This window comes from Sebastes umbrosus, chromosome 5 (assembly GCF_015220745.1).
Source record: "Sebastes umbrosus isolate fSebUmb1 chromosome 5, fSebUmb1.pri, whole genome shotgun sequence".
In the NCBI taxonomy this organism is placed as follows: Eukaryota; Metazoa; Chordata; class Actinopteri; order Perciformes; family Sebastidae; genus Sebastes; species Sebastes umbrosus.
Window position 1 is genome coordinate 1,027,990 of NC_051273.1, and position 21,028 is coordinate 1,049,017.

The 21,028-nt window shown below is 37.9% G+C and overlaps 1 protein-coding gene across 2 annotated transcripts in view; it reads right to left on the bottom strand.

The window, feature by feature from the left end:
- slc9a7 (solute carrier family 9 member 7) overlaps positions 1-21,028 on the bottom strand; it is a 39,754-nt gene that overhangs the window by 16,023 nt on the left and 2,703 nt on the right. For both annotated transcript variants that reach the window (XM_037771060.1, XM_037771061.1), the window contains exons 2-12: positions 15,677-15,879; positions 15,519-15,596; positions 8,877-8,953; positions 8,640-8,752; positions 8,456-8,561; positions 6,741-6,882; positions 6,495-6,600; positions 5,219-5,307; positions 4,575-4,688; positions 4,222-4,333; positions 3,979-4,132 (exon numbers count right to left, since the gene is read on the bottom strand). In XM_037771060.1, coding sequence (XP_037626988.1) covers positions 3,979-4,132; positions 4,222-4,333; positions 4,575-4,688; positions 5,219-5,307; positions 6,495-6,600; positions 6,741-6,882; positions 8,456-8,561; positions 8,640-8,752; positions 8,877-8,953; positions 15,519-15,596; positions 15,677-15,879 — 1,294 coding nt within the window. The remainder of the gene's footprint in view (positions 1-3,978; positions 4,133-4,221; positions 4,334-4,574; positions 4,689-5,218; positions 5,308-6,494; positions 6,601-6,740; positions 6,883-8,455; positions 8,562-8,639; positions 8,753-8,876; positions 8,954-15,518; positions 15,597-15,676; positions 15,880-21,028) is intronic.

The following is a 21,028-nucleotide window of genomic DNA, read 5'->3' on the forward strand; positions in this document are numbered from 1 at the left end:
GCACTAATCCTCCGATTTGGCACAGAGGCTCAGCCAGATGTTCAAGCCTACACATAAAAAAAAAATGTATAATAATAAAAAAGTATAAAATAACTTCAACTGCTTTTTCAGTACTTCCATTTTAAATAGAGGGGAATTCATATTTTAATATCCTGTAAGGTGTAATCTGACTACTCCTCAGGGTTTTGAAAGTTTCCCCCCTAAAGAGTAAAACTGTGTAAATGTATGCACATGTACATACAAGACGGAGAGCACGCCCGCCATGCACCACATGTCCCTGTTACCATGGCGACGGGTTAATGGGGGGGGGGGGATTTTGGCAGCGCTCTAAAGAACCTCCACCTCCTAACACACAATAGTTCCTGCTCGGTCCGAGGAGGCATTACTCATATTAAACAGGCCGCCGCCGCCGCCGCTGCTGCATGCTGTCACACACACACACACACATCAGCAGCTCGTAATCCGCTTTACCACGACACATGGAGGCTCCCCTCCCAGTGCATCATGGGCCGGAGGAAATAATAAGGGAGGCTGGGCTCCAAAGAGACGAGAAGATACAGATAGCTATGCAAACAAAGCACTAAAGCACCAGTGATCAACTGTAGATAAACTGGAGCTAAACTGGAAATGAACTGGAGCTAAACTGGAAATGAACTGGAGCTAAACTGGAGATAAATTGTAGATCAACTGTAGATAAATTGTAGATCAACTGGAGATAAACTGGAGATAAACTGGAGATCAAATGGAGATAAACTGTAGATAAATTGTAGATCAACTGTAGATAAATTGTAGATCAACTGTAGATAAACTAGAGATAAACTGGAGCTAAACTGGAGCTAAACTGGAGATCAACTGGAGATAAACTGCAGATAAATTGTAGATCAACTGTAGATAAACTGGAGCTAAACTGGAGATCAGCTTCACCTCTGGCTCAGAAAGTATTTTGATGATTTTAGTGTAAATGTGCCACAGTGCATTAAAAAGCATCAAAATAGACTACTAGAGCTTGTTTATTTTGCCAGAGGAGGATGTGTATTTCACACTAAAGGAGCTTAAATATGCTTTTATTTTCTTTAGTTTAGTTTATTTCGGGGTTTTTTTAACTTATAAAACTCAAATATATATAAAAACTAATAAAAAACAATAATAAGTCATTACTTTTAACCAAATCACGTTTATGCTGAATGAAAAGATGTAGGGTGAAGCCTTATTACATTCATTATTTTGTACATTTCTCACTTAATTTATACATTGAAAATGAAAAAAGAAATACAATTAAATATATGTATATTATATTATATATACCCCAAAAGTCCCAAACTAATGTTCATACCTCTCTAATTCATTGTGTCCCGGCTGGGAGCAGTTTATGTTTATGAATCATTTGTGTGATTGAATGATGGAAGAGAAAGTTTAATGTTGTGTTAACTCTTTCAAATACAACAAAATGCAGTTGCAGCTATTAAATATCTGATTTAACTGTCCGAGTGAAAATCCAAGTTCATTTAGTTAATAAGTCAGTACATTTTAAAATAAAGATTTCAAAGGTAGATGAGTTATGGACCTTTTAATGGTTATTTATTTTATCTAATAAATACTTTTAATATTTGTTTATTAAGGATATTTCTTAAAAGATGTGACTTTTTTAAAGCTCTGGATGGAAGAAGATGAAGACGTCGATTAGTGGAGATCTCTGCCTCCATCTGCTGGACATCACGGTTACTGAACCAGCAGGCAGCAAAAGATTCATTTAATAAATTCAATTAATATACTAATAAAACATATAACTGCTCTACAAAGACGGAGAACAGGAAGTTACCACAGAGTGAGGAAGACAAACTCAGTAACAGATAGAAAGAAATGCACATTCTGCTCTCTGTCTTTGGATTATCATCACATAATGTGATAATAATAATAATAATTATTATTATTATTATTATTATTATTATTATTATTATTATTGTTAATAATAATAATAATAACAACACTACATCTACAGATAAAATAGGCTTTTTTGTCCTGCTAACTATTTTTTTTAAGAACTTTATTTTGATTATTAACATCAACATAGCCTATATGAATTAATAAATGTGTCTCTGTTTTGCTCGGTGTCTGTCTGTCTGTCCTTCTACTATTAATATTTACCCTGAAATCAACATAAAACATTGATTAATACAATTTAATACACTTAACTATAACAAATAACATTAATTCCATCAAAAGTTCTGTGTTTAATGAATGCTGTTTCCGTGGCGATATCATTTTCTATCTTTTGTCTATTTAAAATTTGGAAAAAAGATCTCTGTGTGGCTTTAAATTAACATACGGTCATGTATACGGAGCAGAATACATTTTTTATTTCCAAGTATAACTGTACCTCACTCCTATGAGGATGCGAGGGATGTCAAAAGATAATTCATCTTTGTCTTTTTTTTTTGGAAGTGTGAATAATTAAGTATCAGTGAAAAAAATAATTAATCAATGTTAAACATCAAGGTTCATATATCTGGTAAACACCACACATGATCTTTCCTTAGATAATGTGAATATGGAAAATACTAATTAGGATTATTTATTTTGAAAAGAAGTGTATTTTGTTATCTTGGAAGGAAAACACTCCTCCAACATTTAATTTATTCCTCGTAGATCAATTATCACATTTTTTACCATCTGACAGATGAACTCTAGAGAGGCTAAACTATATAAAACTATATATATATATATATATATAGTTTTGCCTCTCTCTATATATATATATATATACATATATATATATATATTTGAAGGTTTCTGGGTAATTTTCATGAATGGAAAATGTTTAGTTGTGGCTGTGAGGACTTGTAGATTTAGAGAACTTTAAAGCTACAGAAGAGAGCTATAAGAATAATAAACAGCTGATTATCATGAGCCAGATTAGAGATTTGTTGGACTTTAAAACTGCACAATTAATGTATAAAGTAAAAAATAAGTTGCTTTCAGACTGTATCCAGAAATTATTCCAAATTAGAGAGTCAGTGTGAACGAAGAGGAATTTACACGTTTACAAAAACAACCAAAACAAAGATGTAGAACAGTCAAAGGAGTTCATTTGTGGACTTAATACATTTAAAAAATATTTTAAAATATGATGATTAACAAATATAAAACTGAGGTATGAAGACTAGTGTGTGTATGATTATTTTGTTTGGGAATTTTTGGGTACATATATAATATATTATGAAACAAAATATAATATAATATATGTATATATTTTATTTTGTTTCTTTCTTTCATTTATAAATATATGATAATTGTACAAAATAATGAATGTAAAAAGGTTAGATGTAATATGCTTAAGCTTCAGTCTACACCTTTACAGTGTGTATATACAGTATATATATATATATATATATATATATATATATATATATATTTTATTAAATTAAATTAAATTAAATGATTATATTATATATATATGTGTATATACACACATATATACATATATATATATATATACATATATATATATGTACATATATATATATGTACATATATATATATATATGTACATGTATATATATATATATATATGTACATATATATGTGTATATATGTGTGTATATACACATATATATATAATATAATCATTTAATGTGTACATATATATATATGTACATATATATATGTACATGTATATATATATATATATATATGTACATATATATGTGTATATATGTATATATATGTACATATATATATACATATATATATAATATAATCATATCATATCATATCATATCATATCATATATATATATATATATATATATATATATATATATACATATATACACATATATATATAATATAATCATATCATATCATATATATACACATATATATATATAATATAATCATATCATATCATATATATATATATATATATATAAATGCAGAGGAGAAGCAGATTTTCTTCTACAGAACAAAATGGTTACGTCACCTGATGTGCAGCCAGGACAGCATCGGCGTCGTCCCACCGCCGAACACCCAGACGGTGAAGAAAACAATGAGCAGCGTGGTGGTGAACATCATCTGGCGGGCGTAGGTCGCCGTGTCCCGGATGGCCAACGCGAACGCCATCGCTCCACGCAGACCTGCAGAGACAATCACATTCCAAAAAAACAAATCACATTAAAGCTGCGACGATCAGTCGATTAATCGATTACTGAGGAATGATCAATACCTGCAAACATCATCATGTGCTGGAAGTTCCCTTTTATCTTGTGACGTCTGCCGAGGTTGAGGAGGAAGGACAGCGGGTAGATGTTGAACGCTCTTCCGATGAATATGGAGAGCTGACGGGAAGGTTAAGAAGTCTTTGAACAGTTAAATGTTGGAGAGAATCAGAGAGCGAGGCGTCGTAGTGAAGTAAAACATCACATAGTGAAGTAAAACATCTTTATCTGTTTGGACGTAAATAGCACGAAACGTCTGGGACATCACAGCCGCCTCCCAAGTCATCAACTACGACCCACTTCTGCAGGTGTGGAGATATTTTTATTCTACGAGTCCCAAATGGAAACAGAAAGAGGATACGAAAGCCCCGATGATGAAGATGGGGCTGAAGATGTGATTCTGGAAGGTGAACAGAGCCAAACCCATGTAGGAGAAGATGAAGTTCTCCGCCAGGAAGTGAAGCACCTCGAAGAGCTGCACGGAAAATATCATATTAGAAACATAAGCAGGAATAAAACTCCACAGACAGAGCCTGTTGAGATGTTCAGGTTCACAAAGCTTCCCACAATGCACTGCTTTAAAAGAGAATTTAGGGGAAATCTACAGACGCAAATAGTCAAAGTAGTAAAATAAGTATATATAAATATGTGTTATGGAAGTTAAATAGCTGCAAATCTCTAATTTGATCAGTGCATGAAACGCTGTTTCAGCCCGGGGTGTCTCTTATTTAACCTCTCCGTTGTAATATTCACGCTGCGTAACTACAATACTTGGAACACTGATTCCAAAATGTGTCACGTCGCTTGTTGTCTGCGTGTTAATCTGCACCCTGTCCTCAAGACCGAACCCCCGTCTGGGAGGGATGTCCTCGGACAACCCCGATTAAGGTCACAGCGGGCTGATCAAGGAGCCATCTGGCACCCGGTTCGTACTATCGGGGGGGTTCAGAGCAGTCCGCAGTAAACCGGGGCTGCATCGTAGAGCAGGAAGTGGTCAGATGCTACCTGCTTGCTGCGCGTCGTGGACTCTGCTGAGAGGTTGTTGTAGGTGTAGTGAGCCTGAGTGATGCCACAGAACAGCACGGCCACGACGCCTGGGGGACAAAAACACACACGTTTATGAGCCTCAATGCACCGCACAGGACGGGCGGGATATAATTCACCTATTTAGAAACATCAGAACCAAAGATTCTTGTTTTCAGTCCTCATGTTGCTGTTTACTGTGGATTATATTATCTGTTCATTTCATCTGCTGCTTAATCTGTATTTAAATCCTCGTCACATTTAAATACACACAACAGACAGATTCAGTCCTCTGAGGACGGTTTAGTTTAAACTGCTCATAATGACGTTATTCATCATAATCAACAAACTGGAATTAAAAGACTCCATCGAGATGTGAATTATCATCAAATTAACAAGTTTATCTGGAATCATCTTATTTAACGTCTAAAGCTTCATTTGAAAGACCACATTTTCTTTTTTAAAGGGGCAGAAGAGAAGAATAACTGTCATAAAAGATGAGGACATTTAACAAGCAGGTAAGTCTAATGAGAGATGCAACTGAGTTGCATTGTGGGAAATGTAGGATCCAGTGTTTTTGGAGCATGGAGGACAAAAAGTAAGGATGTCTCGGCCACTGCTGCTTCAATTTATATCATTCTTTTCTTAATTTGTCTCTTATAAGTTAACCCTTTAATGTTCTGTCCAAAACATGACAAAATGTGAAAACAATAATGGAATAGCTGAATAGAAGTTGTGCCATTGACGGGTGTTCATTCACTTTTTGTCACTTTCTGGATACAAAATAAATCTGAATCTGAAGCAAGTAGAGTTACTTTTGAGTTTGCATTTCTAGATATTCCATGACCTGGACGACTGAGAATCTTTACAATATAAATGTTTGAAAAATGCCTGAAAAAAAATTGAAAAATGTTCCAAAAAAGATGCAAATAAATGTCCAAAAAAGTTTTTAAAAAATGAAAAATGTCCAAAATAAAATGTAAAAAATGTCTGAATAAATAAAAATAAAAAAGTGAAAATTGAGCACAAAAATATGTGAAATAAATCAGAAATATGTTGAAGAAATACGTGAAAAATGTTGGAAAAATATCCAAAAAATATGTGAAAAATGTCCCAAAGATGTGAAAAATGTCAGATTCCGAAAGTCTGATATGTGTTGAACATCCAGACTTCTTTGAGCATCCTGACCACAGCTGTCTAGTGCCTACTTCCTAAATTGCCACCACTTCCTCCACAGCGGCGCCGTGATGCGGCTCACCTGTGAACCCGCAGGCTTCGGCGAGCAGGAAGGTGCTCCAGGACATGAGGAAGAAGAGCGCCGTCTCCAGCAGCGGGAAACAGTGCAGCTTGGTGAACTTGGTGACGTGGGAGTCGAGTTAAAGACACAACGCTGTAGGATCTATAACAATAAAATCTATATCTATAACGCACCTATTGTCAAAAGAAACCAGAATCAATCTGTAAATTAGACTTTCTATTTGTGTTTTCACTCAGAGGAGGATATGAGAGCGGTGACGACTCCTGTGGCGGCACCCATCACGAAGGAGCCGCTGAAGATACCCAGGAAAACCCCCACCGACTTGAAAAAGGCTGCAGCATCAAACATGTGTGTGTTAGCTCCGCTGGGCTGGTACGCCACAATAGACCTGAAATATACACAAAACAACACACATGGTGAGACAGGTACTTTCAGTATTTGTCATAAATTTACTGATTATGTTTTGAAAGGATTCACCTCCTTATTATTGAGGACACATCTAACTTTGGCTCTTTTTAGAAAATAATTAAAAATATAATAATATTATATTATATATACTAATATATATATAATAATAATAATAATAATATAATAATAATTAATATATTATATAATAAAATGGAATATAATAATTGTTCTTTAATCCGTGTGCCTCACTTTAAAGGAGTTGCTCTGATGTCCTTAGAGGACAAAAATGTCCTCTAAGGAAGTCTATGTAAGACAGAACCTGCCAAAATAAAAAATAAATGAATAAATAAATGACTCGATAAAAAAAACCTAAAAAAACATAGCCATTAATTAATCGATATATGACATAAATTTATATTTCTGTTATAATTTGCTTATTTATTTCTTCATTAATTCCCTTATTTATTTACTATTCTGTATATTTTCCATTTTATTTATTTATTTATTAATTTCTATAATGTTTTTAATTATTTATTTATTTTGCTTTTTTTTTTTTATTCATTAATTTTTGTATTTATTTATTTATTTTTGCACAAATTCTTTATTTATCTTATATTTATTTTCAAAAAATTCACATCAAATATATATTATTAACCATTTCAACTGTTTATCCATATATTTTTGGGGATTTTTGCACCATATTCTTGAATTGTTTCTGAACATCTTTAACAGTTCTAATGACAGTTTATGCTGTTGACCTTTTCTGTTATTTTCTCCTATACTTGGTGTGGTATTGCTGTTCTATCTGCCATGTTTTCTCTCCTTATTTCACCCATAATACACTGCACGACTATCTATCTCAGTCTTATTATTATTATTATTATTATGTCAGTCTTACAGTAGTCACTCATTGGGAAGCTTTATGCAACAGGGACATTTAAATGTCTATAGCAAAGGCTAGGTCTATTTTTATGCAACTGGCCCCGGATCATAACTACCAAATATTCATTCATTTTCTGAATTTAACCCTTTAAATGTCAGTTTGTTTACATAAAAAATGTGTCAAAAACGATGGTATTAATGGGTTTCATTGGGGACATTTTTGTCCTTAAGAGACTGAGTGTCTGTGTTTTGGCTACACAGTTTATTATAGTTTATATAAATGTATGCCATATGCATTAACTCAGACAAAATGATCAAAAAATAGGAAGCCAAAAAAAACATAGCCATTAATAAATCGATATGTGACATAAATTGATATTTCTGTTATAATTTGCTTATTTATTTACTTTTCTGTTTAATTTTCCATTTTATTTATTTATTTATTAATTTCTATAATAGTAGGTGATTTGTAATATTTCCAGTAGAGGGAGGCAGAGTGCCGTCCGTCCGTCCGTCTGTCTAGAGCGGTGTTGCTTTGTCTCACACTTCAGTGTTGAATTTCAACATCAGGAGGGAAACGGAGCTCAGAAACCACACAGGGAGAGACGTTATCTGGTGTAGAAGAAGGAGGTGAAGTGCTGCAGGTTTGATAAGGCAGGAATTTGACTTACGAGGAGAGCACAATGGCCACTGCGTCATTCATTACACTTTCTCCAAACAGCAGAGCGTAGAGATCCCCGTCTGCATGGAGCTCATTAAAGATGGCCAACACCGTCACTACACACACACAGATAAAAACATTATCTTAGTTTATATATATATATAGAGTATAGAGTCAGCATGTGTCGTACGTACCTGGGTCTGTGGCCGAGATAATGGCACCAAAGAAAAGGCAGTCGGTGTAGTAGAACTTGTCAGTCAGCTGTCCGATCGCTTGCATCAGTTTGACCACGCCGTACATCAGATTCCTGTAGACGGACATCCAGGTGAGAGGAGAAACATAAAGGTACAGTGATCAAACAGCAGGTAACCCGAGCTCACAACAGCAGGATCTGATCAATAACGTTTCATAAACAGAAAGTGGACACTCACCCGATAACAAAACACGAGATGGCAGTGCCAAGAAACGCGTAAGTTATGATGGAGCCCAGATTCCTGAAGAAGTGTCTCTGGGAAAGGAGAATAAGGAAGATAAGGAAAGGGTTAATCACACTTTATGTACAAGTTAAACAAAAGTGGAACAGCTCGGTGTGGCACGCAGGGATGTATAACATTATCGCTTTTACTACCTTGATGGCTGGACGCCCCGTCCCATACTAGATGGCTTAAAGGGACTGTTTGTAAGAATCAGAGATGTCTTGTTAACAGCTTCATCTGTATTCGTTAAGTCAACTAAAGTCAGCGTCCTGTTGCTGGCGCTTGTGCTCGCTCTACATAGACATGAAGGAGCATCGCTCAACACAGTGAGGAGACACACGTCAGCTAAAAGCACAATATCACTCTATATTTCAGCTGCTTGGCAGTAATGTTAGCTGACCAGACCAAGGTCTCTCCATGAATCAATGCTGATCCTAGTGTTGGCTTTTCCCGCCTCAGCCTCCCGACCGCGGCCGGAGGGAACGGGGGAGACGCCGGAGTTTTGGTCAGAGACGATAACGTTTCTCTCCGCGGAGCCCCGTCACTTCACAAGACACGGGAAACCTCTGTTGGTCTGGAGGAGCTGCAGCAGTTATTTCTGCACAAACGTCCACTGTACATTCACTAGATATTCTCAGAGCTAAACTAACTCTTCTGCAGTGTGGAGTGAGCAGCATGCACGTGAGAGGTGGAGCGAGAGAGAGAGAAGGAGCGCGGTGTGTGAGTGAAGGCAGGCAGAGGAGCAGAGGAGCAGAGGAGCAGAGACTCCGGTCCTGGAGTTACCAAAGCTACGGTCTCCCCCGCGTCCTCCGACCGCGGCCAACACTGTTTAACAGACGGGCTTCACTAGATACAACCAAGAGGTTTTGGTGCTTCACTGGAGTTTGTGTTGGAGTCTGAGTCTGAACAGCGGAGACACACTCGAGCACGCATATGCGAGCGCGCAAGGGACACCGACCCGGGTGATTTATACGTGTAAGAAGTTACAAACAGTCACTTTAATTATTTATTACTATTTGTTATTATTATTATTATTATTATTATTATTATTATGAAAATGAGTATTTTATTATTATCATTATTATTATTATATTTTTAAGTTTCCACTGCATCATTTAATTGTAACTGTCTGATATGCTTATTATAATCAATATTAGTATTTTATTTAAAGTGCTATTGATAACATTGATAACACTGAGACACTAAATGTCGCATTGTCCCTCCCCGTTCCATTTACTTCACAAGAATTCTATATAAGACAGAACCTGCCAAAATAAAAAATAAATGAATAAATAAATGACTCGATAAAAAAAACTAAAAAAACATAGCCATTAATTAATTGATATGTGACATAAATTGATATTCCTGTTATAATTTGCTTATTTATTTATTTATTTATTCCCTTATTTATTTACTATTCTGTAAATTTTCCATTTTATTTATTAATTTCTATAATGTTTTTAATTATTTATTTTTTTTTTTTAATTTTTTTATTCATTCATTTTTGCATTTATTTATTTATTTATTAACTTATTTTTTAATTTATCTTATATTTATTTTTAAATGTATATATTTATGTATATATGCATTTTATTCATCTATTTATTTCTGCACAATTTTCCCTTTGCATTTCACCCCTTATTTATTTCCCCCAAAATTATTTATTTCTGTATCCTTTTCTTTACACATTTCTTTATGCATATCTACCTCATTATGCAAATGAGGGGGCTGTCATTGAGGAATCAAGCTCATCATTTTGGACCTGCCAGAAATTCCCAATCATAAAATAAATAACATATATATATATATATATATATATATATATATATATATATATATATATATATATATATATATAGCTACAGACGTAGGCAAAATTGTTGGTACTCTTCCGTTAAAGAAAGAAAAACCCACAAAGGTCACTGAAATAACTTGAAACTGAGAAAAGTAATAATAAATAAAAATTCACTGAAAATTAACTAATGAAAATGAGACATTGCTTTTGAATTTTGGTTCAACAGAATCATTTTAAAAAACAAACTAATGAAACTGGCCTAGACAAAAATGATGGTACTCTTAACTTAATATTTAGTTGCACAACCTTTTGAGGCAATCACTGCAAACAAGCGATTTCTGTAACTCTCAATGAGACTTCTGCACCTGTTGACAGGTATGTTGGCCCACTCCTCGTGAGCAAACTGCTCCAGCTGTCTCAGGTTTGAAGGGTGCCTTCTCCAGACTGCATGTTTCAGCTCCTTCCACAGATGTTCAATAGGATTTAGATCAGGGCTCATAGAAGGCCACTTCAGAATAGTCCAATGTTTAGTTCTTAGCCATTCTTGGGTGTTTTTAGCTGTGTTTTGGGTCATTATCCTGTTTGAGGACCCATGACCTGCGACTGAGACCAAGCTTTCTGACACTGGGCAGCACATTTCACTCCAGAATGCCTTGATAGTCTTGAGATTTCATTGCACCCTGCACAGATTCAAGACACCCTGTGCCAGATGCAACAAAGCAGCCCCATAACATAACCGAGCCTCCTCCATGTTTCACATTAGGTACAGTGTTCTTTTCTTTGGATGCTTCATTTTTGCGTCTGTGAACATAGAGCTGATGTGACTTGCCAAAAAGCTCCAGTTTTGTCTCATCTGTCCAAAGGACATTCTCCCAGAAGCTTTGTGGCTTGTCAATATGCATTTTGGAAAATTCCAGTCTCGCTTTTTTATGATTTGGTGTCCTCCTCGGTCGTCTTCCATTAAGTCCACTTTGGCTCAAACAGTGACGGATGGTGCGATCTGACACTGATGTACCTTGACCTTGGAGTTCACCTCTAATCTCTTTGGAAGTTGTTCTGGGCTCTTTGGTTACCATTCGTATTATCCGTCTCTTCAATATGTCATCAATTTTCCTCTTGCGGCCACGTCCAGGGAGGTTGGCTACAGTCCCATGGACCTTAAACTTCTGAATAATATGTGCAGCTGTAGTCACAGGAACATCAGGCTGCTTGGAGATGGTCTTATAGCCTTTACCTTTAACATGAAGGTCTATAATGTTCTTTCTGATCTCCTGAGACAACTCTCTCCTTAGCTTTCTGTGGTCCATGTTCAGTGTGGTACACACCATGATGCCAAACAGCACAGTGACTACTTTTCACCCTTTAAATAGGCAGACTGACTGATTACAAGTTTGAAGACACCTGTGATGCTATTTACAGGACACACCTTAGTTTAATATGTCCCTATGGTCACATTATTTTACATCTTTTCTAGGGGTACCATCATTTTTGTCCTGGCCAGTTTCATCAGTTTGTTTTTTAAAATGATTCTGTTGAACCACAATTCAAAAGCAATGTCTGATTTTCATTAGTTCATTTTCAGTAAATTTTTATTTATTATTACTTTTGTCAGTTTCAAGTTATTTCAGTGACCATTGTGGGGTTTTCTTTCTTTAACGGAAGAGTACCAACAATTTTGCCTACATCTGTATATATATATGTTTATGTAGATAAATATATGTAGATAAATATAGATAAATATTTAAAAAAAATACTTCCACAGAGCTTTTAGAAAGGTGCCGAATAAAAGTATGTATTTTCCTGAAAAAAAAAATAAATATATATATATATATACATGATATGTATATATATATTTATAAATGTAAATATATATATTTATATTTATTTATTTAATTATTATTATTTATTTATTTTTCAGGAAAAGACATACTTTTATTCGACACCTTTCTAAAAGCTCTGTGGAAGTATTTTTTTTATATTTATCTACATAAACATGTTATCAATAAGATCTTTAGGTTATAGTCTTGCTGCTGTTGCTTTAGTGGATTGTTACTACGGTCATTATCACCTGTGTGTTATTATGATTATTATAGTATCTTTATTACATTGTTGTCCCTATTGTGTCACACTTCCTGTGTGATTGAAGTGGACGTGGGTGTGAGCGGTGTTTAAGGATTCATTACAAATGTTACAAGCTAAACTGATGTTGTGATATGTTCAGGTTGTAAAAACAATAAACCGGTTTAAAAAAGGTGTAACACAGTGAACTAATTTAACCTTCCATTAAGAAAACACCTAAAGGATGAGTAACTCCCTGTCAAACCAGACTGAAACACAAACACAGATTCAGCTGTTTAACTGGTTATGAAACAAACAAGCGGCGCAACACAGACGTGATCTCTGCGGATCACGTCGGAGGATCTAAGAAACTAAACTGCTGATTTCTCAAAGAGATGTTCCGTCTCCTCTGTCAGGAGGGATGTCTGCAAAATAAAAGACTCAAACAGAAATGAAGAAATAAAACTGCAGGATTTACATCAGAGCTCTTCTGTCGGTTAGACGACTCACTCATCTGATTATGTCAACATTTGCACATTCAAGATCTAACATCCAACGATCAGAGTCTCTCCCTGAAGCCGTTAACACTGAGCTCAGCTAACGGGACGTCCTGTTTCCTCTTTCCTGGAGACGCTTCTTTGACTCAGCAAATTCCATCTTATATCACAATTTAACTAGTAAAACAGAAAAGCCGATATAAACTGTCACAGAGATTATTAACTGTCTTATTATGCATCTGTTAACTGAACACCTTCAGGTTTGTGACTGTTGGTCGGACAAAACAAGCGAAGTGATGTCATCTTTGGCTTTGACAGTTTGTGATGGGCCTTATTTTTTTGATATTTTAAAGACTAATAGATTAATCTATAATGACACTAATCATTAGCTGCAGCTCCTACAGTACATTATATTCAGTAAAGTGTATTCAAACCATTCAGTATGCAGATTAAATCCTCTCCTCATCTTGGTCAGTTGGCCTCCTCTGTTAAACCACATGCAAAAAGCCATATTCAATTCAGGGTTGATGTTTGACAACAAATCAATCAGGTCGTACCATTACGCTTCATGCACCTCCACGTCATCTCCAAACTCAGATCAATGATCCATGCCTTCATATCCTCCCACCTTGATTGCAACTCATTATATTTTGGTATCACCCGGTCCTATTTATTCCGTCTGCAACTAATTCAGTTTAGCAGCAAGAGTTTAGATAAGGTCAGAAGAGAGGGAACACGTTACTCCCATTCTTGCCTCCCTACACTGGCTGCCTGTTAGCTACATTTAAAACTAGTTTAAAATCCTGATGTTTGTTTTTAAGGTATTAAATGGTTTCACCCCCTCTTATACACTCACCGGCCACTTTATTAGGTACACCTTGCTAGTACCGGGTGGTCTTCATCTGCTTCAAGGTTGGACGTGTTGTGCGTTCAGAGATGCTATTCTGCATACCTTGGTTGTAACGAGTGGTTATTTGAGTTACCGTTGCCTTTCTATCATCTCCAACCACTCTGCCCATTCTCCTCTGACCTCTGACCTCTGACCTCAACAAGGCATTTCCGTCCACACAACTGCCGCTCACTGGATATGTTCTCTTGTTGGGACCATTCTCTGTAAACCCTAGAGATGGTTGTGCGTGAAAATCCCAGTAGATCAGCAGTTTAATACTCAGACCAGCCCGTCTGGCACCAACAACCATGCCACGTTCAAAGTCACTTAAATCCCCTTTCTTCCCCATTCTGATGCTCGGTTTGAACTTCAGCAAGTCGTCTTCACCACGTCTAGATGACGTAATGCATTGAGCTGCTGCCATGTGATTGGCTGATTAGCTATTTGTGTTAACAAGCAATGGAACAGGTGTGCCTAATAAAGTGGCCGGTGATTGTATATTGTGATGTTTTCATTTTGTCTAATGTTGTTTTACTGCTCTAGTTGTATTTATGTTCTATGTGAACCAACAGTCTCCTCTCCGTGTCGTCACATACACCTAAGCCACGTCTATAGCTGCCAGCAGCTCCTCACAGGACGCTGATTGGTCTGTTGTCTGGGTTGTTGGACACAAACGCATCACTTGAAGCCTGACAAGATGGATTATTGTGTGATATGTGATCCTCTGATTCTCGCATGATCTTGTGATATCGTGAGAATCCAGCTGCTGTGCGAGGTAAAGAGCAAATTACAACCGACCAACACTACAATACCGAGGGGCTAAATGAATTAATACTTGACTCTAACTCACGGTCAGACCCGTATAAGATGCTCTTCACAGCAGCAAAGCACAAGGCCACTTCCCCTCATTCATCCTCGATATCATCTACCGCCGTATAAGAACACAGATCAGATGTCAGCAGCTGTTTAAACACATTTCACTCTCCATTATTTCAAGGTCAGAGCACTAAAGCACCCACAGTTCTCTTACATGCATATAAAGCACCACCTGCTGTAGTTTGAGACTGTAAACATGGTGATGGATTAATAATGGAAAGCACTGAGACATCCGAAGGCTTCCCCAAACACAACAAATCTGTTTCTCCAACAACAATCGAAAGCAGAAGAAGCTGCTCGTATTGTCAGCGTCAGCCGTTGGAGAGGAAACGAAAGACATCTGCTGTGGACTTCCCCTCAGAAACTAGATTCACTCTCAGTCTGGCCAATGAGACAGCAGTTTGTGGCAGCAGATGTCTCCACCTGCACCTCCAACAACAACATCTCACGTTACCGTGCATGCATTTTTACAAGCTTCTCACCTTCTTCAGACTGTAGCCAGCGTGGAAAATAATAGGAGGCAGCAGTATGTTGAAGAATACTTCAGGGTCAAAGGTCACCTGGAGAAGACGAGAGAATAAAGAGTTAAATCTGGTAGAATCAGCCGTGAAGAGTTGACGTTCCCGTTTGTGACCGTTACCTTGCGCAGCATGTCGTTCTGCTCCACATTGTGAATCTCTCTGGAGTTGATCTCTCCTTTCAGCGTGTACTCAAAGAACTTGCCGCTGACGTTGAGCAGCAGGGTGCTGACGGGTCCTTCCTTCAGCGAGCAGCTCGGAGGCGTCTTGTTGTGGTAGCTGGTGGCGGGGATGCCGTACCGCAGGATCACACCTACCAGCAGACCTGAAGAGAGAAGAACGACGAATGAAACCTTCTTTACCCCCACGAGGGGAATCTGATTTACACAAAGAGCATAAAAGAACAACAACAAGACATCACATAATATATAACATAAGCATCTTAAAAAAGCCTCTTTTAGGATGCTGATGTGATGCCTCTCTTAGTCTGTATCCTCTGCACGCTATACCTTCATCCTGAGGATGAAAGTGCATATTCAGGCCTTCGTGGGTGCGGTGGATCTGCTATAATCTGGTGCAGCCAAGACGCACAAAAAGGCTAAAGAATGACACGATAATGTGCACGGTAAAAACATGCAACAAGAACGCCGTTATTGCTTTAGGCGTGTCATGTGTGTACGCCATGTAGGGTGACCAGGTGTCCCACTTTACGAGGGACTGCACAGCGTTTTTATCCCTTCTTGTCCCCACGTCCGACGACGTCCCACATATTGAGACGACGTCCCACATTTCCATTCTCTCTAATTTTCTAAAGTTGAACCGCTGCAGGACAGACGCTTTTTTAAAATCTAGCTTTTATCCAACGGCTGTGAAGAAAGCAGGGAAGGCTGAATGTGAATACCTCTCTCTATCTGTGCAGTATATCCTTGATGCAATATACACCTCAAGTGCAAGTGCATTCTATTCTATTCTTTTCTATTCTGTCATCACGGCGCTCAAACTGAGCACACGTGGGGCAAGTTCAGGGTAACCTTTCACCGTCTTCGCTACGCTACGCCCGACGGGGAAAATTGCGATGTCACCGCAACATCACAAGCTCTGCAGATTTAGGAGGAATATGATGGAAACGACCACAAAGAAAAGGAAGAGCAGCTACAACAAAGACTGTGAAACTACTTATAGTAAGTATTTATAAGCCGGTGGAAGGACATTCTCAGAGTTTATGTCAGTTATTTTTCAATTTCACACGCAGGGCGAATACAAGTTCATGTGAGTCTCACAAGACATCGAGACGTGCCGATCTGTGGATGCATTAAAGCATAGAGATGTGACAGTATAAGGGGCAGAGTAGAAATGTTTAAAGTCAGATAGACATTATAATATCAACATTAAAGACGACCTCTCAGCCTGGGTAACGTGTCCCACGTTGTCCCACACAAACATACTCTTTGTCCCACGTTTGATTTGTTGGGATCTGGTCACCCTAACGCCGTGAGGTCTGTACTGACTGCAGTGTAAACGCATCAGTGTGAATACGCTACGCTCAGAGGTAGAGACGTAGAATAAAGAGTGAGAGACTGCTGATGGTGGACGGGTCCAACAAACACAGGAGGTGTTCGTGACCGTTTCGTTTTGTAAGTTCCGTTTGTGACGTCTTTTCCATACCTATGTTATGTGGTTTTACGTATTGTACTTAGTTTACGTACTTATTTTAAGGTGTGATGATTTTGTGAGTGGTTTTGTTGCCCCTTGCTCTCACAGCACCTTCATACATGTGTACTATTCACGCCTCGACAACGCAAAACGTGTCTGGTGGACATACTGGATGATGAGACTGATACTGGGTTGTCTAGTGAGCTAAACTCATGGTGTCCTTATAGACCGTATAAGAAGTGGACAGTCATCGTGATGTCACCCACTAGTTTGTGGACTACATTTTTGAAGCCTTGAGTTCGGCATTTTCGGCATCTCGTTTTTTTACAACCGGAAGTGACATGAGAAGGTGGAGTACAACCGAACATTCCATTTGGTTCGACGTCAGTCTTTAGTCACGTGACTCGTTAGTATCGTGAGTCCCGTGAGTCGTTAGTCAGTGAAGTTAACGGTAACCACGACCCGTTTCCTAACCCCTAACTAAGTGGTTGTGTTGCCTAAACCTAACTTCCTGTGAAAACGGAAGTTTATTTTGAAAGGACACTATGCATGTAACGAGCGTATATTGACACGTCCTCCCCGGTCCGTCTAAAGGTAACGCAAGAGCGGTAGCCCGTGCGTCGGACTCTGATCCCGAGGGGGCGCTGACCAAGCGGCGATATTTGACGAGTTAAGAGTGAGAAAATGTTCCCTCTAGACTTTCAATGGTTGTTATTTCGTTCATAATTACAGGGGAAATCAATGAGCGTTTCTTTATGTTTAAAATCAGAGTTAATCTGAGCTCTTTAACTGGTCTCATTGTCGGTTAAAAGGCCCGTCAGAGCCGCATCATCTGCACATTATATCATTGTACGATGTCCTGATGGCTAACACAGTCTACCAGCAGAGGTGAGAGGACACAACCACATCGAAGGTGTGCTCTATGTTGTGTGATAAATTGTAAATATTGCTGTTGCTATGTCACCTGTACACCTGAGAGTATAGACAGGTATCACATTAGTCATGTCGTCTAAACAGGGGAGTCAGTTGTTTCACATTTACTAGCTCATTCTTTATTATTCATTTAGTCCGGCCTTAGCAGGTGTTTTTTTTTTCATCTATATGTAAATAAATTGTCAAACACTTATACAATGAATGGAAGACATCATTTTCTGCATCACCATGTGTTGGAAATGCCTTCAGATTCTCTCATGTGGCCTTTTGTGTTGTTAGATTTTAGACGTGTTTTCATGGTTAGAGCCTCAGCTAATGAATGTGGAGAAAAAATAACCTAAAACGCCACAAAAATAAGACTCATCCAGTCAATAACTCAACGTCGGATCATTCTCCGGGTGCTTTACGAGCCCTCGGGATCAAACAGCAGTGACACACCAAGAGCAAAGGAAGAGGAATGGGGAGCTGGAGAGCAGAAGCTGAAGCCAGGAAGAGAGGAAGGAGGCAGTTAGAGGACATAAATCCTCTGATCAGACAGCAGTTATCTGCAGGAGACGAGGCAAAGCAGAGCTGCCAACACTGCACTCACTCTCTGGGTTAACCTCGTACATAAAACACACACAGAAACACACAAATAGTGACGGTTCTGCAACAGAAACACGACGACCACCTGCAAAATAAACTCAAAATAGCTCACAAACTTTAGGTTCTTTCCAGCTCGTGGGAGGTTTCATGTTTTTGAACTAGGAAGGAACTGTCCGTCCTGTAATATCATGTTTCTCCTTTAAATTGATGGATTCTGAATCATTCATTTGTCACAATAACTAACTGAATAACCACTCTGAAAACACAGAGTTTGCTCTTTATACAGAAGATCAATATTGGGACAAGGTTTCTACTTGGCAGCACTTTTATACCGGTGATAGTCCAACCAGGGAGCTCTAACACGATGTCATAACTTCATCAGATCGAACTGAATCCACTAACATAATAAAAGCATCAGGTTTAAGTTTAATACATTCATGATTTTGAAATAGATGTTTTTAATGCCAGAATCAATATATCTGCTTCATGTGAGTCTATGTGGAGGTAGAAGGAAGTTACCGCTTTTATTGTTTTAGTCTGAGTAACGTGACGTCATATCCGTTCCGTATTCGTCAACCAAAACAAACCTCAGAAAGTATAAACCGTCGGAGGGTCAGCGTGGATACGACCTGCACCCTCACATGTTAAATCCAGCGTGGTAAACACTACACATCCAGTAAAGGATGGAAACACTTTGGGTTTCACACATTGACAGGAAAAGCAGAGCTAGACAGAGCAGAGCTAAAGCTGCATGCTAACTCTGTCACGGACAGGAAACGTTATGGTATGGCGGTAACGTGGCGGTGGAGCCGGCCGTCGCTCTCGTCTCCGTGGTCAAATGGGCCGACGCTACGACTGTAGAGCACCCAGATACTGACATGTCTGTTCTCTGCATTGAAACGGCCCCGATGGAGCTGACCATGGATGGATAAAGAGAACGGAGCTGACGGGAGAGCTAGAGACCACCTTGGAGAAGTTAGAGGAAGTAGACACGTGGGACTACGTCCGCTTTTCAAAATAAGGTGTTAACAAAGGGAACTGAATATACAAAATACATCTATGGAAATCACATTGATGGATTATATTCACCAGAAGTATAAAACATTACATGTCCCTTATGAATTAAAAAGAAAATCCCACTAATCTGTGAGGGAAATGTCTTTATTCTTTGGTCTTTGGGTTGCTGGATAATAAATAACTCCTGACAATGATCCTGTTATATTTGACTTCAGGACATCTCTGACTACATACATGCTGAAAATCAAACATTTTTACTGCATTCATTTAGAGATTTTCTTAATTAAAAGTCCCTAGAAGTGTTTGATTCAACTTTTTCCCTTCATGGTCTAGTGTTGAAAAACGTAATAAAAATCACAATAAATCATAATATTGAATCGCAATACTTAAAAATTGCAATACTAATCGAATTGCACCTAAGTATCGTGATAGTATTGAATCAGGAGATAGGTGTATCGTCCCAGCCCTAATGTTTATTAATGCATATAACACATAATTCATGTGCACATAAGATTAAAATGATGTTCCCACCGCTGGAAACAGCTGTAATATTACTGACAGTTTCTGTTTTTGACCTTCTGCCAACTGAAACTACAAATGCAGAAAAACACAGTTTACTTTTTAAGCATTAAAAAACAAATCAAAGACTGTCCTGATCATGTGACGTCTCTGGTTAATAAGTGACATCTGCAGCACTGACTGACTGGAGGTCACTCTGACCGGCTATGAGGAGAAACTAAATGTGTTCTGAGACGTTACGACTGAAATAGTTCAGTTGAGTATTACCCAGAATGCATTGCGGTCACTGACTGTGGTCATGTTACTGGATGATGACGTCAGATGATAAAAGACAGACTTTGTTGTTGTTGTATTTCAGCCTTCTGCTGCTACTGATCTCTGCTGTGGATGTCCCAAACAGAAACAGAATTATTACAGCATGCAAACACTACGGCGGCATAAATATCCCACAATGCAATGCGGTAGCGACGACATCGTTCATAGCAGACAGCTCTGTAGCGTCAATAACTCTTCAGTGTAAGAATAATATTTTTATTTCTAAAGGTGTCATTTATATTTTAAATTAGTTCAGACTTTATGATTCTCAGAAACCATCGTTTTTGGTCCTGTGAGGTTGGCACGGGTTACCACGGATACACGTCTCCATCCGGCAAGGATTCGCGCTCAGGACGTCACCGTGTAAATCACTGCTCAGTAAACATGTTGAGTACTCAGTGCGTAGTGATGCAGTTTTGAACGCAGCCTTCGTCTACGGAGCTCCAGAGTTT